At 25.1% G+C, this 27,541-nt stretch overlaps 10 protein-coding genes across 10 annotated transcripts; 5 read left to right on the top strand and 5 right to left on the bottom strand.

Moving 5' to 3' along the window:
* Positions 1–264: 264 nt before the first annotated feature.
* Positions 265–2,541, bottom strand: PCHAS_0509400 (glutamine--fructose-6-phosphate aminotransferase [isomerizing], putative; the record flags this gene model as incomplete). The annotated part of the gene is made up of 1 exon (XM_733904.2): positions 265–2,541. The coding sequence occupies one exon, from the start codon at positions 2,539–2,541 to the stop codon at positions 265–267; it is 2,277 nt and encodes a 758-aa protein (XP_738997.2).
* A 3,022-nt stretch (positions 2,542–5,563) lies between these two features.
* On the top strand, positions 5,564–8,885 carry PCHAS_0509300 (EF-hand calcium-binding domain-containing protein, putative; the record flags this gene model as incomplete). Its single annotated transcript, XM_016800132.1, has 7 exons — positions 5,564–5,694; positions 5,828–5,921; positions 6,009–6,132; positions 6,224–6,616; positions 6,709–8,504; positions 8,598–8,723; positions 8,820–8,885. 7 exons carry the CDS (start codon positions 5,564–5,566, stop codon positions 8,883–8,885), a joined length of 2,730 nt encoding a protein of 909 aa, XP_016655174.1.
* A 534-nt stretch (positions 8,886–9,419) lies between these two features.
* On the top strand, positions 9,420–12,806 carry PCHAS_0509200 (conserved Plasmodium protein, unknown function; the record flags this gene model as incomplete). The annotated part of the gene is made up of 1 exon (XM_740669.2): positions 9,420–12,806. The coding sequence occupies one exon, from the start codon at positions 9,420–9,422 to the stop codon at positions 12,804–12,806; it is 3,387 nt and encodes a 1,128-aa protein (XP_745762.2).
* Positions 12,807–13,497: 691 nt separating this feature from the next.
* On the bottom strand, positions 13,498–16,734 carry PCHAS_0509100 (exported protein 3, putative; the record flags this gene model as incomplete). Its single annotated transcript, XM_016800131.1, has 1 exon — positions 13,498–16,734. One exon carries the CDS (start codon positions 16,732–16,734, stop codon positions 13,498–13,500), a length of 3,237 nt encoding a protein of 1,078 aa, XP_016655173.1.
* A 1,489-nt stretch (positions 16,735–18,223) lies between these two features.
* On the bottom strand, positions 18,224–19,678 carry PCHAS_0509000 (conserved protein, unknown function; the record flags this gene model as incomplete). The annotated part of the gene is made up of 1 exon (XM_735100.1): positions 18,224–19,678. One exon carries the CDS (start codon positions 19,676–19,678, stop codon positions 18,224–18,226), a length of 1,455 nt encoding a protein of 484 aa, XP_740193.1.
* A 577-nt stretch (positions 19,679–20,255) lies between these two features.
* On the top strand, positions 20,256–22,219 carry PCHAS_0508900 (RAP protein, putative; the record flags this gene model as incomplete). Its single annotated transcript, XM_016800129.1, has 6 exons — positions 20,256–20,873; positions 20,992–21,255; positions 21,447–21,656; positions 21,772–21,876; positions 21,982–22,026; positions 22,172–22,219. 6 exons carry the CDS (start codon positions 20,256–20,258, stop codon positions 22,217–22,219), a joined length of 1,290 nt encoding a protein of 429 aa, XP_016655172.1.
* A 114-nt stretch (positions 22,220–22,333) lies between these two features.
* PCHAS_0508800 (conserved Plasmodium protein, unknown function) lies at positions 22,334–22,996 on the bottom strand (the record flags this gene model as incomplete). Its single annotated transcript, XM_736992.2, has 1 exon — positions 22,334–22,996. One exon carries the CDS (start codon positions 22,994–22,996, stop codon positions 22,334–22,336), a length of 663 nt encoding a protein of 220 aa, XP_742085.2.
* A 1,067-nt stretch (positions 22,997–24,063) lies between these two features.
* Positions 24,064–25,553, top strand: PCHAS_0508700 (conserved Plasmodium protein, unknown function; the record flags this gene model as incomplete). Its single annotated transcript, XM_016800128.1, has 2 exons — positions 24,064–25,267; positions 25,414–25,553. 2 exons carry the CDS (start codon positions 24,064–24,066, stop codon positions 25,551–25,553), a joined length of 1,344 nt encoding a protein of 447 aa, XP_016655171.1.
* Positions 25,554–25,876: 323 nt separating this feature from the next.
* PCHAS_0508600 (ATP synthase-associated protein, putative) lies at positions 25,877–26,272 on the bottom strand (the record flags this gene model as incomplete). Its single annotated transcript, XM_737411.1, has 1 exon — positions 25,877–26,272. One exon carries the CDS (start codon positions 26,270–26,272, stop codon positions 25,877–25,879), a length of 396 nt encoding a protein of 131 aa, XP_742504.1.
* Positions 26,273–26,892: 620 nt separating this feature from the next.
* On the top strand, positions 26,893–27,381 carry PCHAS_0508500 (RNA-binding protein, putative; the record flags this gene model as incomplete). The annotated part of the gene is made up of 1 exon (XM_737412.2): positions 26,893–27,381. The coding sequence occupies one exon, from the start codon at positions 26,893–26,895 to the stop codon at positions 27,379–27,381; it is 489 nt and encodes a 162-aa protein (XP_742505.2).
* Positions 27,382–27,541: the final 160 nt, after the last annotated feature.

The following is a 27,541-nucleotide window of genomic DNA, read 5'->3' as shown; positions in this document are numbered from 1 at the left end:
CTTCTTGTGAATATAATATCAAAAAAAAATTAATAGTTATTCCCCCCAAAGTGATAATAAACTTGGCGAAATACATGATAATGTAGGTAACCCAAAAAGGTTCACCTTGTTTGTATTCGCTAGGGGTGTACACAAAAAAATAAATCAAAAAAAAAAGTAAAATAAAAAAAATCGAACTGTGATAAAATGGAAAAAAATAAATACAATAGAAACAAACTATATGTATAGAACTGTTTGTGGATAAATAGAATGGCAAATTTTATACTATACTGTAACTGTTTTTGCTAGGGATCGAGGTTTATCAGGATCGTGACCTAAATTAACGCTCATATAATAAGCCAGCATTTGCAATGGTATGACTGCAAGTAGCGATGTAAGCATTCCGTTATTTGGTATTAATATAATGTCATCAGCAAAATGATTACAAAGGTTTGCATCATCAGTTAAGCATATGATATGTGCACCCCTTGATTTGATTTGCTCACCAATACTAATCATTGAATTTTTTGTACCATCATTAAATATAAGCATAATTACAGGTATATTGTCATTTCCTCCCAATAATGCGTAAGGGCCATGCTTAAGAGCATTTCCAGTTGATCCTTCACAATGTATATATGCAATTTCTTTTATTTTTAATGCACCTTCTAAAGCTATTGGATAGCTTAATCCATTTCCGATGATAAACATTGATTTTGCATTGGATAATTTATGTGATAATGCTTTACATGTATCTTCACATGATTTGATAGTTGTATCAGCATATAGTGGTAATCTATATAATGAATTAATTAAAGAACTAACTTTATTATTTGAATTTAAATTTTGTTTATTTTGAAAAAACCATAAAGCTATTAATGTCAATACAGAAACTTCTGATGTAAAACATTTTGTTGATGCAACACCAACTTCTCGACCTGCATTTAGATATACCCCTCGCCCAGTCATATTCGCAATAGTTGATCCAACTGAATTGATTACTGATAATTTTTTTAAATTAAAATATTCTGCTAACTTACAAGCTTTAATGATATCTCTGGTTTCTCCACTTTGTGATATAAATATAATTCCTTCTTTTTCTTTCGGAATAGAAGATATATTAAAATCACTAGGGTCCATAACTTGCACAGTATTAAAACAATGTAAATAATTCATAATATATTTACAAAATAATGCAGCATAATATGATGTACCACAACCAATTAAAATTATATTTTCTATATTTTTTAACTCGTCTACATATGGATCTAAACCACCTAATTTAACCGTATTATTTTGAAGATTAAATCGGCCACCATTGTTTAAAGATTTTGATAGACTTATAGATTGTTCATGTATTTCTTTAATCGTCCAATGTGGATATGGATCTGGTGTTTTTTGTATAACTATTTCTGGTATATTATCAAATTTTTTAATCAGTTTTAAATTGTTAATATTATTTTTATTTATTGACATTATTTCTCCATTTTTCAATGATATATATTCATTAGTAAAAGCAAATAATGCAGAATGTTCCGAAGCTACAAACATTTCATTATCTTTTATACCTATATGCAATGGTGATCCATTTGCTGCTAATATCATTTCATCAGGAAAATCTTTATGAATAATACAAAAACTCCAAGTCCCTTCTAATTGTTTTATAGATGATACAACAGCATCTTGAAAACTTTGTTTTTGATCTAAAAAATATCCAATTAAATTTGCAACAACTTCTGTATCCGTATTTGATTTGAATGGAATATTTTTTTGAACTAAAAATTTTTTTAATTCTCTATAATTTTCAATCATTCCATTATGTACAAGACTAATTCTTTCTTTATAATCTACATGTGGGTGTGCATTTTCATCGGTTTTACTTCCATGTGTTGCCCATCTTGTGTGTGCAATACCAATATTATCATTTTTATGACTGGTCATGTAATTTCCGCGTAATTTTTCAATAGCATTGGTTGCTGAGCTACTTGCATATTTTGTTGTTTTTAATGAATTGCTTTTATCAATTGTTGACATGCCACATGAATCATATCCTCTATTTTGTAATATTTCAATACCATCTATTAATATTTTTGAGGCATCTCCATCCCCTAAATATGCCATAATACCACAACAGCTAGCTTTATTTTTTGGCAATAAAAAATCAAAAAAAAAATTTTTTTTTTTTTTACCCTTTTCTTCCTTGCTGTTCAGAATTTCGTACATACCCAAAACAGCTAGCATGGCTAAAAAAAAATCTTTGTTCGATATTCCATATGTTTGAAAAGGGTGTAATGATAAGTGTTTACTATTATATCCGTTGCCGGTTTTATTCCTTCCAATCCCTTCAACAATATTATCAAAATCTTGGTTAGAAAAGTTATTAGCTGATTTTGATGAAAACATGGATCTCATTCCCAATTTATTATATCTTGTATTTTTTATGTTTTCATCATTGTATAAACTTTTCCTAAAATAAGTGACATATGCTTTTTTGTTTGCCTCAAAATCATTTTCGAACTTATTTAGAAGTCTCTTCAGAAAGGCATTTAATTTGGATTTCATCTTAGCCCCCCTTTTATTCAACCAATACTAAATTTGTTGCTACTATTGTGCAGGATATGATATCTTTTCAAATTTTTCACACGTTTGGAAATATAAAAATGTCACTGTAAAAATACGACAAGGCATAGCTTGCCCGTCTTTCTTTTTTTCGTCGCTTTGCTTAGTTCACTTTCTACTTTTTCTTTATTAAAAAGTATATATATGTATATACATGTGCATGTGCATGTATGATGAATATTCTAAAGTTGATTATATTTTGTCATCATTTTAGAGCTTAATTGGAGTCTTCTTCGCATATTTAATCGTAAATTTTGTATTTTTTTTTTCCAGCTTTATTTTTCTTCGTTTCCCAAAAAGGTGCCCATTAAAACGAGTCTTTTCTTAACTATTCTATGGTGTATATAAAGTAAAATGGGAATAAATAATAAAAGAATGCAAATAATTAATATTACCAATCATATAAAACAGTGTAATCACCACATAAGCATTTTTTTTTCGTTTAAGCTTTTCATTTAACTTCCTATTTTTATTCCCTTTTTCGTTCAAAAAGGGATTTTATGCAATCATGATTTTATTCCCAATATTCTTTAAATTCGTTCGTTATTCATGATAGTCATTTTTTTTTTTTTTTTTTTTTTTTTTTTTGGAAAATATTATTCCTATTTCGTACTTTCTTCTATATGTAAATTTATTTTTATTTGTGCATTGTGTGATATATTATATTTATCAACTTACTAAACGTAAAAATTGTAAAATATATGAAATATTTTATGAAAAAAAATTCAAAAAAATAATAATAAAATAATTACTTATTTATATAAATAAAATAAGATTTTATAATTGTATAAATAACGAAATTAGAGGACAATATAATATGATTTTGTAAAATTGACAAAATAATATACCTTGAGCATAATAAAACAGACACATAACTCTATATAGTTTTTTTTTTTTTTTATGAAATATATATATACACCTAAATATGTATATAATTCCTTTTTCATTTTTATATTTAAATTATGTTGGTAATAAAACAGGAAGTGAATTTGTTATACTTATGCTATAGAAATGTTTAATCATATCAGACTTTTATATAAACATATGAATATGTTTAAAATAGATTATAATTTTATACACGTCAATAAAATATGATCATCGATTTAATAAGAAAATACACACACATTCAATTTTTTTATTTTTTTTAAATTATGTTACTAAGTATGAAAAAATAAGATCGGTCTTTCATATAAAAAAGGTATGCTTATATTTATCCGCAACTGATAGTATATTATTCTGCTGTTGTATAGGTAAATATATATATATATATATATATATATATATATATTTATTTGTTTTAACACTAATTTGATGGTTGTTTAAAATATTTTTTATTCTTATACACGCATGAAGGTGTCTTAATCGTAGTTACGACTCGATGGCAAATGTGACATATCATACTTTAAAACCGATCCTACTTTAACAACATTGTAAAGGTCAAACAGTGGTGATACCCTTTTTAAGATTGGAAAAAAAGAAATTTAAGTTTCACAAAATTGGATAGGTCACTATTCTGAATGTTCATATTGTTATGACAAAATAAAGTAACAAAATATAGAATACGCCATTTTAAATGGGAAAACTAATTTTTAGTGTCTCATCAAACGTTTTTAATATTATATAATAAACAGGATAGATAAGTATTTACATATATATATTATTTTTAGTGGGTACAATTATATACTTGCCTTGTTTTACTGTCCTACTATTAAATGTTTATGTATATAGAACTATTTGAAAATATTACACTAATTATAATTTTATTTAATTTGAGATATAAATAATTATTTTAAATATTTTTCTAAATCAGTATATCAATTTTTTTATTTATTTTGTTGGAAATCATTTTTAAAATATATGCAAACATTTATTGGTATGGGACAATCATAGTATATTATATTGTAAAAAAAAAAAAAAAAAAAAAAAAAAAACTATATGAATATAAAAAAAAAAATAAATATATTTATATACCCTATATAATAAATTTCAAACTAAGAAAAAAAAAACAGATATATAATAAATGAGAAATATAATTTATATTATTTTAATTATTCTTTTCATATTTTCTATTTAGTATCGCTTTATTTAATAATTTTTTTTAAATACAAATCATTTTTGTAAATTTTACAATAATTTTATCATAGCGAAATAAGAGTAATCATATTTATATTGTTACTTTTAATTATATCACTCTCGTAAGATATTTGCGTAGGTATGTATATGTCATTACATTTTTATAGAATGTAATTATATTATATACTTGTTTTAAATATATAATTTTAAGTTTTACAAAACATATAGAGAGTATACATAAGCAATACATACCCTGATATATATATCCTACATGTAGTTTCGTATGTTTATGTATTTCTATTGTTTTATTAATCAGCTTTATATTTACTTACGTTCATTTTGTGAATAGCAAATGTATGTATATATGCTTGCATTTTGCTAGACACCCAATTTAAGACCGTACATACGTGATTTTTATTTTTTCATTTATTCAAGACATTTGAAGATTGCCTTGTTCTCTTCTTTAATATCTTGTTTACTATCACTCTCAGAATTTGTTTTACATTCCTACTATTTTGTAATTAAGTATATTATTATATTTTTCATGCATTAACCCGTAGTTCCATTTAAATGGGTTGAACCGATTTCTTTTACAATACATTTCAAGCATATTTCCAAAATTCAAAACGAAAAAAAAAAAAAATAATAAATCAGTTTAGTGCTAGCAGAAAGTTGATGCTTAATCCGGTGTAGCGTGTGCTATATGTTACAATTAAGTAGTAGCAAAATATAGAATTTTCATATTTTTCATAATTTTCACATTTTTCATATTTTTCATAACATGTCAAGCAATAGCGCCACGAATTGACAATTTTTACTTCACCGAGACATTGATGAATATATTAATATAAGAAACATAATTATTTATTTTAATTACAAAATTGAAAATAAAATGAATAGCACATTTAATGATAAAAAAAGTTCGCAAATTAATCTTTTAAATACTTCAGAAACCCCAGCTTGGTCTACCGATCGAATATCACTCTCGTCGGAGGAATACATGTATTACGTGAATCTGTTTAAGTAATGAAAATGGAAAATGTTGAAAAGACTATGAACAGTTATATGCTTCCAGATGTTTTCTAATTTTTTTCTAATTTTTCTTTAATTTTTTCTAATTTTTTCTAATTTTTATTCAATTTTCACCCGTTTACAGCTTAAACGATAAATACGAAAACAACTACATTGATAACAAAACAGCATCATCATTTTTACAAAACTCTGGTTTATCCATTGCAGTTTTACATTCAGTAAGTTTTAGAAATTTGAAAAAGTTAAAATGTAAGACATGTATAAGAAATGGCATTACATATTTTTTATTTTTTCATTTTGTTTAGATATGGGAATATAGTGATATTCAAAACAAGGGGTATTTAACTCTCGAAGACTTTTTCATTTGCTGTAGACTCGTTGCCCATGCCCAAAATGGAAACCCTTTGAGCTCCGACCTGATCAATACTCGTAAGGAATGGAAGAAGTTGCACCAAACTCAGTGCACTCGTCTATGCATGCGTATGTAATGATATATTTTTTTTCATTTCCCCATTTTCAGAGCCCCCTTGCCTGCCGAGCTTCGACATAATACGACACAAGTCCTTTTCGAACATTTCCATTATGGAAGGAACAATTGAATGGAAGCTTGGGATAGCGGAAAAAGAGGACTACAAAAGGATTTTCAAAACATTAGATATAAATAATGAAGAAAAGATAGAAGGAAATATTATTAGAGAGTATTATTTAAATACTTCTAACATATCAATATGTGAACTTATGCAGATATGGAATATTTCCGATTATGATAATGATGGGTATTTAGACTTTAATCAATTTTGTATTATGAATAAGATTGTTGATGTAAGAAAAGGAAAGGAAATAAACATCCCGCTATCTATCCCAAAGGAGTTACTTAATTCGATAAATCCGGACTACAAGCTTGCTATGAATGGTAATCAGCAGGAAAATTGCATGCGTTTCTCATCCTTGTTTATGCATCTCTTTTGCGAACTAACTTTTATCAACCTTTTCACTGGTTTACAGATGGAACTACATTCAAGCGTACGGATAAAGGAATGGAAACTCATGAGTCTGATAAGTTGTCTTACGTAAATTTACTAAAAACAGAAAATGATGATAAAGAAGAGAGTAAGTATGAAAACCTTGAGGATATCGAAAATGCAGAGAATAGTGATAACGAAAATAATTCAGAACAAGAAGACAATTATGAAAATACAGATAATGAAAAATTAAATATGGAATTCGATTTTTATGAATTTAAAAATGAAGGATCAGATGATAATAGTCATTACGAAAAGAAAATAAAAAAAAAAAAAAAAAATATAGCCAAATCAAGTATATATAAGGACAAGAGTGAAGAATTCTCCGATTTCCAAAAAGAAGAAGAGGAGGAAGAAGAAGATGATGATGATGATAATGAAGTAGAGGAAGGGGAAGATGAACAAGGAGACATAATTCAGGAAGTTCCAAATGATGAAGAACATAATAATGAACTTTTAATAGTAAATAATAAAAAGAAAAAAATCAAAGAGAAAAAGAAAAATAATACCAATGGAACAAGTAAAGAAAAAGAAAAAAAAAAAAAAAAAAAAAAATATGATGATAAAACTATGACATATAATGAAGAACCATGTGGAATTGAAGAAATGGATGTAGATCAAAATCAAAAGCATGTAAAAAATAAAAATGAAAAAAAAGATGATAAAATGAAAAAGAAAATAAAACAAAAAGATCAAGGAGATGAGAATTGGAAAGAAAGATGGAAAGAGAAAATGGAAGAGAAAATAAAAGCCAAGTTAAAAGAAAAAATGAGAGTAGCAATGGCTGAACAAGTAGGAGGACAAATAAATGAAAAATTAAGTGACATAGCATTAGAAAATATACCTGATAATGAAATAATTTCAAAAAATAAAGATAACGATAGTAATGAATCTCGAAGTAAATTATGGAAAGATTTAATGAGTCAATCGAAATTAGTTAAATTTAATTATGCCAATTTAAAAAATGCAAATATTGAAAGTAAAGATATATATAAAATTGAAGAATTAAATAAAAAACTAGAAGCAGAAAATACAGAAAGAAAAATAACTATTGAAAAACAGAAAGATCAAGTTAATCGACTTTCTTATATATATGAACATGAATTAAAAAGACATCAATGTCTTAAAGAAGAACGAAGAAATTTAGAATTTCTAAATATATGTTTATATAAAGATATAAAGTATAAAAAAGAAAATATCAAAAATATTAAAAAAGAAATCAAAGAACTTATAAGTGATATTAATAAAATAAATATCGAAAATCTAAATATTAATAAAAATTATATTCAAAAAGAAAAAGAAGTTAAAGCAGCAGATCAAAAAAGAAAAGAATTGGCAGAAATTATTAGTAGAGAGAAAAAATATTTAAAAAAAGATGAAAAGAATTTAATTATGTTAAAGAATATGATTTTATATTTAAGAAAACAAAAATCAAAGGCTCTTAAATTACAAGATGATTTAAAAAGTAGATATGATGTTACAAATACTGATTATCAATTATTAATTAAGAATGTTTTTCATCAACAAAATAATTTAAATACTATTGTTAATAAACGGTTAGATTTAGAAAAAGTAAAAAATCAACAGATTGTTTTATTTAACTCTTTATCTAATCAATCTATATTACTTGATTTAAAAAATAAATATCCGCAACTAAAAAAAACTCTTGAAAGTCAACCCAGCCCCGCCTTCCCAATTCAAGACAATCTTCTCCATGACCCGTCCCAAAATTTGCAACGAAAATACTTTGTCGACAAGAAGGGAATCCCCAACGAGCCGGTAAGTTCTTCCCATTCTGCCCGTCGTTTTGCCCATCATTTTGGCAGCCATTTTGACAGCCACTTTTCATGTTACCACCTTCTCCCTTTGCAGAGCCAAGAAATTAAGTCCACTAAAAAGAACGTCAAAAACTTTGAAAGCATGAAGAATGGAGACAGTGTCGATATTTTTTCCAGCCTCGATGAAATGGACTCGATTGAGGACGCCCTAGGAGACGAGGTACGCCCACCGCTTCGCCAATGAGCATCTCAATTCGCTCATTCATTTTCCCACTTTATTCACCTTTTTCACTTCTTTCCTGTTTTTTCTTCTTAGAATGGCAGCTCGAACGAAATGTCACTGAAGGACGGCAGCCTCAAGAGCGACGACAACAGCCCATAGTGCGACCCTCAATTTTGTAGCGCATGCGGCAATGTTTTATTTTTTTCAATTTTTTCGCTTTTTTCATTTTGCTTACTTTTTTTATTTCCATTTTTATTTTGTTTGTTTTCCTTTTTAATAAAAACTCATAACATTACCGCTTATCATTTCTTTAACTAATTTTTTAATATTTAAAATTATTCGAAAAATGGCCTATTTTTTGTGTATATCCCATGTAAGCACAAAAAAATATGAACAGTGCAGAATTTATGAACTGCAGGATTTATGAACAATGCAGAATTTATGAACAGTGCAGGATTTATTGGCATTCGAAAGATGTCGCATTTTTATTGTTAATAAAAAAAATAAATGTTAAAAATATATATATTTATGAAATGAGTGTGATGAAAAAAATTTGATCAAATGTTTATGCCTGTAGGTGATGCGGGCAGTATATATATATGTTATAGAAAAAATATATTGTTTTATTTCAGATATTTATAGTGTTGTTCTTTATATAGATATTTATATAGAATATATTTATGAGATGAAGGTATGGGCATAGTTACCATTTTCCGAATCCACAGATGTTATTTTTCAAAATCCAAACGAGAGAATGTAGTACCACTATATGAAAGAAAAAGTCGAGAAAAATTTAAAAAATTAAAATTATTAAAAAAAATAAAAACAAAAAATTTATATCTTAACAATAATGTGATAAATAATCTTATTGTCAATAAAAATAAATTTAAGAATATAATTTCTAAAGATAGTTTTCAAATTTTATATCAACCTAAATATAATTTATTTGATAAAGAGGATGTTGAAAAATGTAATACTAATTCAGACATAAACCCAAATGGCTTTCTCACCATTCTAAATGAAATATGTTTATCTGAGAAGCCAGACGAGAGGGGGTCCCAAATTTTGACACAGGAAACTGGGAGTGAAAATGAAAACAGAATAAACGAACTTAACCAAGACCTAGTGACTTACACACATTTGAAAAGTTTTTATTTCTTTATTACAAAAAAGAATAACCATGATATGATTAAATATGTAAGTGATACTAACTTGTTAAAATTATGCATTTTCATGACCACGAAAAAGGTTAGGAACTATCTGATTGAGAGGGAGTTCTTAAGGAGGCTATGTGAGGAGGGTGGACAAATTGAGAAAGGAAAACAAAATGATGATAAAATATTTTATTCAACCAAAACAAACATTTTCTATGTCTTTGAATTTCTTCATCATATTGGATTAAACAATGTGAAAAAGGAAAGAGATGGGGTAGGAGTACCTGAGTTGGGTAATTCAATTGTATGGCCCTTTTCAAAGTTGGAAAATTTATATACATTATTATTCACAAATTTAACAAATAATTTAATTTTAGAAAATAATGATATTATAAAAATTGTATTATTAGGAGATAAATATTTATATTTTAATAAAACCATATTTAATTATTTAGATAGTACAATATCTATGCGTTTTGAAAAATTTGATGAACATGACATAACATTTATATGTAAACATTTAAGCAAAATTTTATTTTCTATTTCAATAGCTATGAATAATATTATTTATAACCAACAAATTCATAGACTTATAAAAAGGTATGTGTGCAAAAGTCTTATTTTTTCAAACAAAACCAATGTAGAACTTATGGATAAAGAAAGTCATAGAGAAAAAAATATTACAACATCTCAACAAATAAAAACATATAATAGTTTTAAAGACTTAATAAAAAAAAGTTCACTTGTTCATATATTAAATTGTGAACTTAAAAAATGTGTGCATGAATATAAATATTATAACTTAATTGATTTATTTGAATTTTATACAATATTTGAAATAAATAAAAAAGGAATGCTAAAGAGGTTTATAAATGAAATTGATAAATATATAAATATAATGAAATATGGATATCATGCAAAGGCATTAATTTTATTTAGTTTAAATAAAAAATGCTTAGGAGAAGAAAATGAAAAAGTTGTTCGAAGGTTAGTAAGAAGAATACCACATATGCTGAATTTTTATTGGCCTATTGAATTTGTGGTTGAAACTATTATTGCTTGTTCATATTTTGAATGTAAAGATAAAACATATAAACAATTATTTTTATATTTAAAAAATAATATTAAAAAATCTATTCATCCAATTGTTATAATTAATTTATTAAAATCAATGTCTATCATAAATAAAATTAATTTTACAATTTTCCATCAAATTATGAATTATATAAAATTAGATCTCAAAAAAAACAACAATATTAAAATAAATATAAGTTATGTTATATACATTCTTAAATATATATCCAAATTAAATTACAACGACTCAGAATTTTTCTATTTTTTACTATCACAAAATAATGTTTTAAAACAAATTAAAGATTTATCAAATGAATCATTAATTAATTTATTTTATCTCATACATAAAAATATTGATTACTTGAAAAATAAAAATAATTTTTTTATTAACAAAATATATATCAAAAATTCAATAGCCGATTTTTATATAGAATATATATTTTACCTCATATTAAATCGAGAGCATTTTTTCAATACAAGCACATTAGATATAAATGAAAATAATTACACTCATGTGGAAGAGAGAAAGTTAAAATGGGAAATAGGAATAGACAGACATGTAACAAAATTTGTTTTTCATTATAATGAAACAAATAATCAATTACCCTTCGATAAAAAGGAAAATACAATAACATGTGATAATTTTATGTCCATAAATAATGAGAAAATTGATGAGACAAAAAATGGAAAAGAAAATACGACACTCTCTACAGAAGATAATGATCATATTTCAACTCCCGAATTTAAAAATAATAAGATGGATGAAAATATAAAAAAAGATTATATGGATATAGGGGAAAAAAATATAGCTACATTTTATTCTAAAAAATTAGAAGAATTTTCATTTGATATTAACACGTTCATATATTTTTTAAAAGTGTGTGCAGATTTAAAAATAACAAATATAAATATTTTTTATTACTGTATAAATTATGTACATGGTCATTTAAATTTGTTTAATGAGAATGATATCATAATTTTATTACAGTTTTTTTCTGAACAGTACATAAATTTTTTTTCTTCCATCCAAGAATCTCAAATTCGAATATTATACAGTTATTTAAACGAAATTTTAAAAAAAAATATTTTGGATATACATGATAGTCATTTACCACGTTGTGCCTTTTCAGTTATATCATTTTATTTTGTAGAAATTGTTTTAAAAAAAAATGTGTGCCCAAATAATATTGACTTGCTTGAAATATCAATGGCTATGTTGTGTAACAAAATAAGGGGTGGGTTGCAAATACTTATCGAAGCATACGAAACAAATGAAGAGAAAAAAATAACCTATGAATTGCTAAGCATCATATCGCAAATGCTGCAAATGCTATACATGAAAATGGAACGAAGGATGCCCAATGAATTGTTCGACTTTTGCAAGCATGTTAAAAAAGAATATTTTGAAATAAATGAAGACATAACTAGCGAAAAAGATCGAGCTAGCCAACAATTTACTCTTTTTTTATCTGACTTGTTCAGAAATAAAAAAATCGCTCATTTTGTAAAATATTTTTATTATCCATACATGATTGACATTGTAATGGAAGAGAACACAAATGGGGATTCCCACACACACAAAAAAAAAGCCTTATTTGTAATTGACAACCTCGAAAATTTGTACTTAAAAAATGTGCAAGTAACCAGTTTTTTCGAAAACTTGGGAGAAAATAGGAAAGAAAATTTGGAAGAAAATATGAACGAGAACGCGGACGAAAAAGCGATTACTTACGAAAGTGGCGTAACCACTTGCTTAAAGCCATACTATTTTTTGAGGGAATGGTTTTTAAACAGTAGCGGTTTTTCCGTTTTGTACGTATCGATGGATGATTGGAAAAAGGTGTATAAATAATAGTATGCCTGGCTTGTTTATATTTTGCATAACTATTATGGAGTTTGTTAATGTTTGCCTATATATTTTTTTAAGGTCAACACGCCTAACTATTTATAGGTGGCTTATTCATACGATATAGTGTATATGTGTCATTGTTGACACAAAGCTTTATATATATCGAAACTTCATTTAATTTAAAAAGAAAACTATAAATCAATAGGACTCAAAAATGTTAATTTTTATTATTAATAAAAAAAAAAAACGAAATCGTACGTAATTATATATATATATGTATGTATATATATATATAATATATGTATTAGCAATAAATTAAAAATATTAAAATATGAAAATAAATGAAACGATATTTCACACATAAGCGAATTAAAAAATTGCACGCATGCCTCTATATATACACATATATACATAATACTATCGATCAATCATGCATATTATATATATCATACCACTATATATATATATTATATATATAGGTAAAAAATGAAAATATAAAAATATTACAAGGTGCGGAATTTTCGGAATAAATTAAATAAATTTAATTTGTTAAGTATAAAGTATCATACAAAATGGTGATCAAATTGGTTTTCTTTTTTTGAGTTCATTTACATATAATAACAAATGAACGTAAATAAATATATATATATTATTTGAATTTATTATTTAATGTTTGATATTCATCAAGTTTGATTTAAGCATTTAGCCAAGGTGCTGGAAGTCCTTGTGCAACAGGTATGCTTGTTTTTTCTTTTAAAGATAAAGAAATACCTCGATTTCCATTGCTTGTTTGTTTTTTTGATAGCAAGTTGTATAATCTAACTCCTATTAAAACAAAGAGAGCTACAAATAGGAATACAATACAAAATGTCATGACAATATAAACTTGAGAATTGATGATGGATTCAGTTAGATGTTCATTGTTGGTATATTTATTTATGTAACTAGCAACAGTATTTAATGTTGCATTTATTTTATCAGAGTTGCTTATATTTTTAAAGTATTTATTATTATTATCGTTGTGTGTAATAAGTCTTGGATCAGCTTCTTCCTCTTCTTCTTCTTCTTCATCATCATCGTCATCATAATCAGAAAAATGTTTATTATCAGTAACTGCTTTTGTTATATAATTAAAATTGTCGATAAAACTTTGATGTTTATTATTAGAAAAAAATGGATTTCCTGTGAATATATCATTTGGATTTGCATTAAATAAATTTTTGTTTGTTATTAAGTCTATATTTGTTGGGTTTGCATTTTTGGGTTTTGTTACTTTTGATGGTTGTGCTAATGCTTGAACTCCATGATCAATTTCGACGTAAATTGCATCTTCTTGTTCGCTAGATGGATCTGCATATTCGTTATCTTCATCTGGATTATTATGAATGTTAATGTTTTCGTTAATGACAAATCCATCATGTTGAGTTTCAGTGTTTGATGTTGCTCTAAGAGATGAAGAATGTGTAGAAGGTGCAGCAGGAGCAGCAGGAGCAGCTGGCGCAGCTGGTGAAGTAATTGAGTTTGTATTTTCGGGAGCGAATGAAGTAATCATAATTTGATTGCTATCATTTAATGCTACTTGTTCATGTAATTGCATTGAGTTTAATCCTTTATTTAAAATTTCCATAGCAACAAATGGATGTATATCTCTCAAATTTAATATATTTAATTCTGGATTTTCTAAAGCAAAAACTTCTAATGGGTATCTGTATGGAGCCATGTATTTTTCAGGTATGTCTCTCCATAATCCAGCACTTGAATAATTTGAATTAGCTTGTGCTAATATTGCTTGTTCATATTCTTTTTTAATTATAGGTTCTTTATCATTTCTATGTTCATATGAAATATCAACATGATTTACATTTTTAACATATATAGCACCTCCGAATTCAAACCAGCCACCATATTTATGATGGATAGATATATCCTTAGTGCATTTACTAGAAGATTTTAATAAGTTTTCACATTTTAAATGTTTTGTTATTCCTGCTATTTCACCTAAAATATGAGGATTAATTTTTGCAGAATTACTTTCAAATTCTTCTATATAATTATATACAGATACAATAGGTTTAATATCATCATTATCTGGAAATAATTTCGTTTTAACTTCTTCCAATACTTTAATAACATCATCTACTACTTCTTTTAATATTTTATCAAAATAGTTTTGTTTACTTGTGCTATAGTTTTGACTTTTAACAAATTCATCAACAAAAAAGTCTTTATTTAATAGGATAAGAAAAATATATTCTTTTTCATTTTTTAAATTATAATATTTAGATACGATTTCGTTATCATATCCACTAGCATTCATATAATCTTGTGCAGAAACAATAGTAACATCAAATCCTCTATAGGATGATATTTTATTCATAATAATTTTGTGCCATGTATTTTCAATATCAAAATGATATATATCATCTTTATGTTCATTGTTTAAATGTTTGAATTCATCGGAATTACCTTCTCCTTCTTGAGCTAATTCTAATTCTTTGTAATCTTCATATTTATTATAACCAACGATTAAATCGGATGGATGTGGTAATTCATGAGGTAAGACTCCTAATAAGTCCCATAAAAATAATTCAAGTGAATATCGCCAGTTTACGAATTTATTATTTGGAAAGTCTCTCCATAAACCTAATAAATATCCGTTTTGATAATCCCCTGGATTTTTTTTAGCGAGTAGATTTTTAAATTCAGGTAATAAATGTTCAGGTACAGGATCATTAGATTTTTCTCCTAAGGCATCTTCATGTTTTACATTATTTGCAACATGGTAGTTATATCCATTTACTACAAATATACCCAAGAAATGAAACCAACCACCATATATTTTATGCATACTTACTTTCTTTTCTCTATCATCTGTATAAATTGTTTGTGTTATGTTGGATAATTCACCTAATAAATCCATGTCAAGTAGTTTATTTGTGCTATCTTCAGCAAAAGAATCATTTCTATATAAATATTGATAATTGAAATTTTTGAAATATAGTTTTTTTTTCAAATTTGCAATTATTTTATTCATAGTATATGTGAATTTTTTTTTAATTGCATTTTCTTTATTAGTGGAATATATTAAGTCTTGTAAAAATAATTTATTTCCTGTAACTACTAAGACCATAGTATTGTCTGGCAAATTGATAGTAGCATATTGGCTTTGATCTACTTCTTTATTATATTCCCCAACGCTCGTTGTACTAAAATATAAACCGTTTCTATATGCATAACTATTTTGTATTTCATTTAAGAAATTATTTTTACTTTCTTTAAATCCTTGTGTTTTGCTTGTTCTGAAAAAGTTTAAAATATTATTCCATTTACTCATACTCATTTGTTTTTTTAATATTTTATTAATATCTAATGGTTCTTTAAATGAAGAAAATAAATCATCGTTTTGATCCTCCTTTTCATTTTGATAAACAGCATCTTCGATTTGATCGATTTCATTTTTTAATTCTTCTTCGACTTGTTCTTGAATTTCATTTATGGCATCTTCTTGTGTTTCTATTTCTGCATTTGCATTTTCAGTGGTATCGTCACTTTCATAAATGATGTCACTATCTAAGTGTGAGATGGTGGATGGATCATCAGTGTGACTTATTTCGTTTACCTCGTCAGCATTCTCTATATAATTTTCGCTGTCAGCGGTGTCAGCAGTGTTAGCGGTGTCAGCTGTGTCAGCATTGTCGGCGGTATCAGCATTATCGACATTATCTGCATTGTCGGCATTATCTGCATTGTCGGCATTATCAATTTCGTCGTTACCGGTTGAATAGGGCATTGGCATATCAACGTAATTGTTTAATAGGTCGTCATTGTTGTAGTTGAATTTATTTATTTTTGATTCGACGGATTGGAAATCTAAATATGCACATACGATGAATAAATTAACAACCAGCAGCAGTTTTTTTTTCAATATCATTTTACCCGTATTTAATATTTTGTTTTATTTAAATATATAATATAAATAAAAGAAACATAGGTTATACTTTATATAGAGCTCTTTTAAAGCTAGCAAGGGGTACAAAATTTTTAAACGTTCTTATTGCATACATATGGTAAATATATATAGTTATTTATTATTTATGTTGGGTTTTCTAAAAAATATTCCATAAAATCATTTCATATTATTTTATAATAATATGGGGAAGGGTTTTAAGCATTCCTCTAATTATTATTATTTTTATGTAAAATTAAAATAGAAAATTAGGAATATAAAAATGGAAATATATGTATTAAAGAACGATATTTTTTTTAAATTAATTATATATAAATTAAAATTATTATATATATAAAATCAGAAAAAAAAACAATTACTAATATTTATTTATAAAAAAGCAATTACATTTTTTTTTTATTTTTAAAATAGTAAGGACATTTTTTTATGTTAGTATAAAAGAGTATGCAATAATAAAATAACAAAAAATATTTTTTTTTCGTACAAAAATATATTATATATATAATTACAAAGAAAAGTAACGGAAATACATAATTAGGCAATTTAGGATATATATATATAACTATGTGCATCAACAATATTTTTTTAAATTATTTTTTTATTTAAGAATATATACTTTTATCGTTACATCATAATAAAATAGTAACCTTATATCATTTTCCTCTCTATATAGTTTTACCTGCTTATAGCAATGTGCGCATACCATATGCAATATAAAAATTAAGGAACCAAAAAACGAATAAATTAATAAATGATATATATAATAAAATATTACTGCTATTATATAAGCATTAAAAAATTAATTAATACACTGCTAAACGGATTAATATAAATAAAATTATTACTATAAAAAATGTTTTTATTTTTTTTATTTCAATATTTCCGTTAGCGTGAAAAGTGTTTTCAATATATGCCCTCATCAAACTATCGTGCATATACCCGCCAAAATTAAAAAATATTTTTTAGTGTACCAAAACTGTTCTACATTTTACGCTATTTTATAATTATGACCATGTAAGGAAATGCAAGAAAATGCAAGAAAATGTAAGAAAATGTATGAACATGTAAGGTAATGTAAGAAAATGTATGAACATGCAAGAAAATGTAAGAAAATTGTATGAACATGTAAGAAAAAAAAATAACATAAGTTAGTTAAAAAAAAATAAATACCAAATAGTAATTGCCACTTTAGTGCTCATTTTTTGTAAAACATATAACTATTTAATTTTTTAAATAAAAAAAATACCAAAAAAAATTATATAATAATAATTACTCTATTTTTTAGGGGATTATATTATATTAAAACTGTACGCGTGTAGAGATAACATATTTTATGCTACATATGATTTTTCTACACTTTCAAATTTGCATGAACAACAATGAAAGGGCAGCTGCTTATATTGGCGCCCTTGTTAAGGAAAAAAGTGGGGTTCAGGGTTTCAGGTTAGGGTGACTAATTTTTTTTTGAGCGAAGGTGGAGAGGCTTTTGAGTAGTGAGAGACTGTATATAGGAAAGTCCCTTGTTGTATGTATCTTTTCGTGTCCTTGTTTTTCGTAACATATTTTTTGTATAAATAGGAGGAAGTGCTTTATCTAAAACATGTTCATAATGTTCACTCTTATTCATATTATTCCATACTTCAACTAAAGTATTAATGGCTTTTATTTTGCTATTATAATCCCAATGCTTCGATCGTTCTAAAACTTTAATAGCATGTATAACATTATCTCTATATTTGGGATCCTTTGGTAATGAATGAGAAACACATTGTAAGTTTGGATATCTCATATGTGCTATTTCTTCATCCTCTATATTTGCAGGTTTATTATTTTTAATACCTCCAATATATTTTTTTTTTATATTTGTTTTAAATGATTTTAAATTTTCAAACGGATAGTTTTCAAATGGATATTTTATGTTTTCAGGCAATTTTTTTAGTACATCATTTATTAAGATAGACATATCTTCATATTTCATTTTATTGCTTGATTCGTTTTGTTCGCTTTTGTTTTGGGAATCTCCACCCCCTTTTTGAATCGTATCTAAAATGCTGAGAAACGTATTTATGCTTCGTTTGAATTTGTCTTGCACATTATAGTTGTAATGTGTATCGCCATGAAATGAGACTAGGGGTTCATATACTTCGACAGGTACATCGGCACTATTTATTTTTAAAATGTTTAGACTTGTTTTTTTATTTATATAATTCTCTATCAAGCTTTCATCATAACAATTCTTTACATGTTCATGCAATATGAGATTATGTAAAGAATTTTTTAAGAGCATATACGGATTGGTATATACACTAAATTCGTTTATTAATGCTGGTTTGATTTTTTCTAAAAGGTATTTTTTTATTGAATTAATCATAACATAACTAAAATCATTACTTATTTTATGTTTAGTAATATATTTATTATTTAATAATGAAAATGCTTTACTATAAATATATGCTTTATAGACATCCTCAACGAGTGTATATTTTTCAATAGGTTTTAATTCCTTTTCTTTTTCAGAACATGCCAATTCTTCATATTTATTATCTATTGTAAATTCATTATTAATTTTTTTTTTGACATTTTTTGGTTGTAAATAAGCAGGTTTTCTTAATTTTAATAATTTAGCTTTCCTTTTATTTTCATATTCTTCTTTTATTTCTTTTTCTTCGTTTTTTTTTGTAAATTCATATATTATATTAATATTTTTTTCTTTAATATTTTCTAAATGGCTATTTATTAATTTCATCCTATCTTCCTTTCGAAGGTGTTTATATCGTTCTACTAACTTTTCAATAATATCAGCCTTCTTTTCATTTTGTTCGATTTCTGTGTGTATATGTTTATACCCATACCTACATATTGTCAAGCTGTTTTTTTTAATCCTACTTTTCAGCACACACAAACGCATTGCATAATCACTATTTTTTTGAAGTCCTATATTTTTCTTGCTTTTTATATGCTCATATAATGTGAGAGCATTTATTTTTTCTTTTGGGTTTTGAAATTTTAAAGGAATAACAAAAAAGGTGAACAGTACATGCGCATTTTTTTATACACATCGTATGCATATGCTTATTAATATTGCTAAATGAAGGATCAAATGTTGGAAAAAAATATAGTCCCTTGAGAAAGTTGTATACACTTTGGTATTATACTAATTGTGAAATGAAGAAGTTAGTTTTATATTTATTACACTTATCCATATAAATATGTATCATATTTACTTATTTATATGATAAACATTTCTTTATAATTCTACCATTTACCATCTTCGTATTGCTGAATTTTTTCACCTTACATTTCGGACTTTTCTATATTATTTTTTTTTTTTTTTTTTTTTCTGACTTTTCGAGCTATTGTTAATATTTTTTTTCATTTTTTTGTAAATAATTTGCAGTGCTTTTTATTTTTGTTTAATTTTTTTTTTTTGTTCATGTAATAAATAATTATGGAAAAGCATATATGGCTATCTACATTTCCAAAGGATGATTAATAAAGTAATAAAAAAATTAACTACAAAAAATATTCTATGTTTTGTATCAAGACAAAAACAAGATCATATTATAAATTATAATAAATATTTTATAAGCCGAAATGTAAGTAATATTAGAAATGATTTATTTGATGGTATCACCAATGGAGAAATTGATAAGGACAAGCTAATATATTTGGTGAAGAACATACAAATGATTGATTTGAAAGAAAAAGGCATATTAAATAATATTAGCAATTTATTAAAAAGTCATATAAATCAATTTAACATAGATGAAATATATTTAATTATACATTCTTTTAGTAAGTTAAATTTCACAAAATATTCATTGTATAATAATTTTGTAAAAATTATTATGACTAAAAAACCGGTGATAAATACAAGAATGCTAACACAAATATTAATTGATCTTCATAAAACATCATCTTTAGATCTCAATGCTTTAACATTTTTTACACAATATTATATAAACAACTTAGTTAAAAGTTTTTCTTTATTTGACCTTTCTATGATATTATACATATTTAATAAGTATAATTACAACGATTGTGTAACTGTCAATAAAATATGTCGGGTCATTTCGGAGCATTTTATTCCTATAATTGATGAGGTAGCGAATGTATATGTATTTTGTGTGTGCCTGCTTAATTTTAAGCTTTCTTACATGGCTATCTAAATGCAATTAAAATGGAAAATGATTGAACTTGTTTATTTCTTCACCTTTTCAGGACAAAGGTGTGTTGACCACCATTTTGTTAAGTCTATCTGCACTCAACTTGAATTATGAGATTTACTCCAGTTTTCTAAAATTACATGTATATACAAATTATGAAAAGTTTGAAATAAAATATTTGTGTAATATTTCATATTCCATCACACTTTGGCTAGCTCGTGGTGGTGTAAAAGACAAATTCTTAAACGAATTATTAAGTAACATTGTGCTTTTGTTAATAAGCAATATGCATAAGCTTAAAAATGACGAACTGAAACAGGTACTTATATAAAAAAAGAGGCGAACGTTGTATATTGCCTTTATTTTATTTTATTTTACGATTTTTCACGATTTTTTACGATTTTTCACAATTTTTCACGATTTTTCACGATTTTTCACGATTTTTTACGATTTTTCACAATTTTTCACGATTTTTCACGATTTTTCACGATTTTTTCCGACCATTTTTAGCTTCACATAGTGCTATACTTTTTAAGGGCACTCGGAGAAGATTATGACGACGCAATAAAAAAGGTTGAAAAAAAGAATATTAAAAATACAATAACAGTGTCTAAAATGCAGCAACAAGTTGAAAAAATTTTTACAGAAATCGGATTAAATGTGGATAAGGAATATCCTGTGGGTCCATATATGCTAGACTTTGCATTAAAAAAAAAAAAGGTATCATAAAAAGTTGCTATGCCAATGTATGCTTATTTATAGTTATATATTTTTTCATGACCAGTTTAAATATTCACTTTGCTGTTATCACTGCAATTTGCATGACATTTCGTAGATTGACATCGAAGTCAATGGATTTACACATTATTACACATTTGATGGAAAAGTAAATAACAAAACAAACCTCAAATATTTCATACTAAATAAGCTTAATTGGAAGGTAATATATTTCACTTTTTTTCATAAAAAAATAATACTTAAAATTGGATGTTGTTTTTTTGAGATATACATATGAAATTATTTTATAATTTTATTTTACACACAGATTGTTACTATCGAGTATATGGATTGGAAAAACAAATCAAAAGATGTTAATTTAAAAAAAATAAAAAACAATTATATGAATAAATAGAAACATTGTATTCATTTCTTGAAAAGTTTGCTTTATCAAAAAGCTATTAAATATTTAGTTATAATTTTTATTATATATCACTTATTTTATTTATTTTTTTTAGGATAAAATAAAATATATAGAGACAAATATATTGGAAAAAATAAAATAGACAAATGGGTTTATCCTAATTTTTAGAATAATATTTTTATCACAAAAAAAAATATATTTGTAATATATATTTGAATATATATTTGAATATACGTTTTTATAAATTGATTATTTGTTACTTTTTTTTGCATCCAAAATTGTCATTATTTATTGGGCATAAGCTACTATTGGTCATGTTTTGTTTTAATGTTTTCAAATCATCTGTTTGTAAATTATCATTTTTTTTTACATTATAATATGTTAATGTTTTTATAATCCATTCATTATTTTTTTTAATTAAGTTACTAATAATTTTTCCCTTCTTATCACGTTTATTTTTACTTTTGATGTTAATTATAATTTGGGCACTATCCTCATTTATATAGCCAGTCCAATATTTGGAAAATTTTATTTCTTCATATTCATCTATTAATTTTTTATCTTTTAAAACATTCTCCTTTACAATTATTAAGGGTGGTGGTTGTTCAAAAAACATCCATACCAGATTACCAACACAATATGAAAATATAGAAAACAAAAATATATAACCACTATAATATGTTATATATATATTATATTTTTTTAAAAATGTTTTTATATTATTATTATCATTGCTAGATAGCTTTTGTTTATTTTTATTTACAAATGTATTTGTTTTACTTTCGATTGGCTGTATTATTTTTTCTTCTATTTTTGATTTTCCTGTACCCCCAGTTGAGTTTGTGTGTTTTTCTCTGAGTACTCTTAAAGGGACTGACTTTTTAAAAACATTCAAAAGGTTTATTCTATAATTTTTCATTTTTCAAGCATATATTAACAAAGGTGATGTGTGTATGTGTATGGCTAGCCAACTTAATATCCTGTACATATAAAAATAAGGAAATTGATAAAACTGGTTCTTGCTATTATTACTAGCTTATTTTATTACTTTTTTTAATATTCCCCTTTAACACAAAAGGGAAAAAAATTATCATCTTAAACCATGGTATATAAATAATTTCATGCCACAATTTGATATCCAATCAGTAGGAAAAATGTAATAAATATTCCCATAGGGAAACAAAACAAATACTCTTAAAAAATTGTTCTTGATTAAAATAGATACGTATTTATGTGAAAAATATTGTAAACATGATAAGTAGAAAGATTTTTTCAAAATTTAATAATATTATTTTTTTTATTTTTTACTTATGAAAACACCATATTTCATTTTTTTTCTCTTTCTTAGAGATATTACTTTTAGATTAATAATTATCATTTTTGTGTTATAGAAATTATGTATAAAAAAAATTATAAATTTTCGTCTTTTTTAAAGCATACATTTTTTGTGTTATAATTAATATTTTCTATAAATAAGCATATCCCATTTTATACGTATATATGTATTTTTCCCCTTTTCGAAAAATACATTACTAAGTCATGTCAAAATGCAAAATCGTCTTGCGTGTTCATAAATTTATTATGAAAATTGTGCATATTATTATGACCATGCAATATAATAAAAGTGCATTTTTTTTAAATAGCTAAAATTATTTTGGGCTTTTTTTATCATAAACAAAATATGTGTAATAATTCAAAATCGTTTCATGAATCAATGAACAAATAACGAGTGCATAAAATGCATGATTAATTGTTTGTTGATGGTTTAAAAATAATAATAAAATAAATAGCTATTATAGACGGAACAGCGGTCAGAATAACGGGATGGAGAAAAACAAGCGAATTTGTTAAAACTTCATTTTTGTTCATTCCCTTCAGTTAGCATAAAGTCTTTTTATAAAATAACACACATCTTTAATTCTATCGAAATATTATAGATATTAAAATAACGAATAAATAATAGCATGTGCAAAAAAGGAAATAATTATGGAAAGCCATTATTGTGAGGATGTTACCCTTTTTTTTTCCATAAAAGATTTAGAAGAAATATTAAACCTTTTTAATAATGCTAGACAAATAAGAAAAGATAGTCATAAACTTTTTAGTTTTTGTAATTCTTATGAATTATTGTTTGACTCAAATTGTTATTCTGTAACTGAGGAAAAGACAGAAAAAAAAGAGGTTAAAAAAATATCTTCATTAGGTTTACTAGCCAATGAAAAAAGTAAATCATTTGAAGAAGAAAATATGAACAAGCAAGGTAATAAAAAGGAAAATGAAGATGAAAAAGAAAATATAATATCCAAATCATCGGTATCAAAAAATGGCTTGTTTAATGAAAAAAATGCATATGATCATCATGAAATAATTAGCGAAGAAATATTTAATTGTTTATATAAGAATACAAAAAATGCGAAATTTACAAAAAAATATAAATTATTAATTGAAATAATAATTCAAGCTATTATATATGCAAATAAAATTAATCTAGATATTTACAAACTGAATTTATTTATATCTATTATAATTATGGTTATGTACAAAATTATGGAAAATTTACAAGAAAATATAAAAAGACAAAAAAAACGAAAAGAAATAACAATAAGTTATTTCATAAATTTATTAGAAAAAAACACAAGTTATGTTGATCATGTTCAGGCAAATAAAGATAATCAAAATTGTGATCCAGAAAATGAAGACAATTCAAAAGTTGAAAAAATCGAACCATCTGATAATAGCAACATCATGAATGATGAAAAGCATAGAAAAAATAACAAGAGGGAAAAAAAAGAAAAAAAAAAAATGGAAAAAGAAATAAATAATATAGAAAGCAGTAATAATTTAAAAAACAAAAAAGGAGCACATGATGATAATATAAAAACACAAATCCTTGAAGATGAAAAACATTTGATTCAAAATGATATTAACAAAGATAATAAAAATGTTGATAATACTGATTTAATATCTTCTGATTCTATAAATATAGAAAAAAATATTATTCTTTTTGAATATAATGAAGCTAAATATATAATAAAATATATGTTTGATGAAATTTTCTCAATATATAATATATTAGAATATTTATTTTTATTTCCTCCCCTGTCTGCTAATATATCTGTTTGTACTACATTTGCAAGTATATCTGCACCACACAGTTTTTCAACCTATAATGAAATAAAACAGGAATCAGGTTATGCATCCATTTGTGCATGCTTAATCATTTTGTATTAGTATCGATATTTTATTACTCTCTAATTAGTGAGCATGCATAATGTTGGTTAACAAAATGAGAGAGTGTTAAAAATTATAAAATAATATACTTCTTCATTTTGATAGGCAAAGAACAGACAGAAGAAAATGAATTTGCTGCAAACTCATACATTAAGGAAGCACTTGATGTCCCATTATTTGTGCTCGACAAATTTTATGACCACGTTAAAGAATTACAACACAAAATTAATCAAGCGATAGTTTGATCGGTACTCTCTCTCTCTCTCTATATATATATATATAACTATATATATTATATGCCCTTTTTTGGCGTGACCTACACATTTATATAAAAACTTATTTGTGCGATTCCAACTTGTTTGCATATGGAATGTTTGATAAAATTTTTATTTAACCGTTTTCATTTGTCTCTATTTTTGATTAAGGCAACAAAAAAAAGTGTAAAAACATGAAAATAAATAAGCAAAAAAGGTACAGTAAAAAATATAGGAAGCATGTGCAGCATGCCCATATATTAAATTTAAAAAAAAAACTATTTGAGAAGAGTGGAGTGTGAAATGCTCCGATTTTATGAGTCATATTCAGATAAGTGTAAAGGGAAAAAAGTATTGTTGTAATGTATTCTTGATTTAATCCATAGTGACATCATATTTAATTTGGTATCTTTTATATCAATTGGTTTAGGAAATAAAGCATTATATGCATAGTCGATTTTTGATCTTTCTACTTCATCAGCATTTAAATAGTTTTGTATATTTTTAAGTATTCTTGAATCAAACCATGAAAAATTATTAAAACATTCATTCATCATATTTGTATCCTTCCATTCTGATGACATTTCATATGCTGTCATCATTTTCAAATCCCCTAATAATAAATTTAAGTTCTGTCCTGTTACTAGCTTTTTTTCGTCTTCTATTTTTTTTAATTCATTATTGCTTTTTCCAATGGTAATATTTTCCATTCTGTTATAGCTAAAATATTATTATCTTCTGTAGAATGGAATTATTTTTTTTTGTTTATTTTTTATTGGAAATTTTATGAATATTATATATATCTGTTAGTCCCTAAAATGCCTATATATATTCAGAAACATACCATAATTTAATACACATAAAAAGTAGCATTGACACACAATTAATAACAAGCTGCTTCCTCTTAAAAATAAAAAAAATGTATTTTTTTTCTTGTGAATTCTTTTGATATTATTATTTTTATTATTACTTTTTATTTATTTTTTATCCTTCCAAACCGATTAATAAGTCAAGAACAATTATTTTCATTTTTTTAATTCACATTATTATATGCGTATGTTATATATGCATATATACACTAAATATATTGCATACTTTTTTTTTAAATGGAAACTGCAATTCTCATTATTGCTTAAATTTTTTTTTTTGAAATATTTATATATATGAAACAGATTAAATTGAATTATAATAATTTTTGTTTAAATACTGTACTTTTTATATGTCAAGCAAAGTATACATTTACAAATAAGCCAATTTTATATAGAATGAAGCATAACGGTAGAATACAAATAATTAAAGCGAATGAAATAAAGAAATTAAATGGGTAACAATGTTTTTAAAAATATTTGAAAATAGGAAATATGTGAATGCTTTGAAAAAATTGCATAACACAAACAAAATGTGTGTTACTTATTTACTTAAGGATAATATACCTTTTTTTAAAACCATACGAGGGTTTAGTGAATATAGCCAAATAGAAGAAGATAAAGTTAATTTACCAAGAATAAAGCTACGAGGATTACCATTTGATGTTTCCGAAGATGAAATAAAAAATTTTTTTAGTTCTTTTAAATTATCAAACCAGAAAAATCCAATTCATATAATTAAAGGAATAAAAGATAAGCCCACGGGGCACGCATATGTTTATTTTGATGATAGTGAAGAAGCAAGAAATGCTTGCCAGCATTTAAATAGAAAATTTTTAAGAAATCGATATATTGAAATATACATAGATTATGTATACAATCACAATTTAGCACCGGTCAAGGAGCATGTAACAACATTAATGAGGGACAGGTACAAAAAAGACAACCAATAAGCAATTCCAAATGTTGTATATGCATATGGACTTTTTTAAAATGTTCTGCACATTTCAATAAAGCGTGGACCGATATTCGCTAAAAAAATTAATTCACAAATTTTATAAATTTATCTTCGATTTGTTCATCATATATATACTAGTTTGTTCCATGATTTTT

Source organism: Plasmodium chabaudi (genome assembly GCF_900002335.3).
Source record: "Plasmodium chabaudi chabaudi strain AS genome assembly, chromosome: 5".
In the NCBI taxonomy this organism is placed as follows: Eukaryota; Apicomplexa; class Aconoidasida; order Haemosporida; family Plasmodiidae; genus Plasmodium; species Plasmodium chabaudi.
This window is presented reverse-complemented; position numbering and strand designations above follow the sequence as displayed.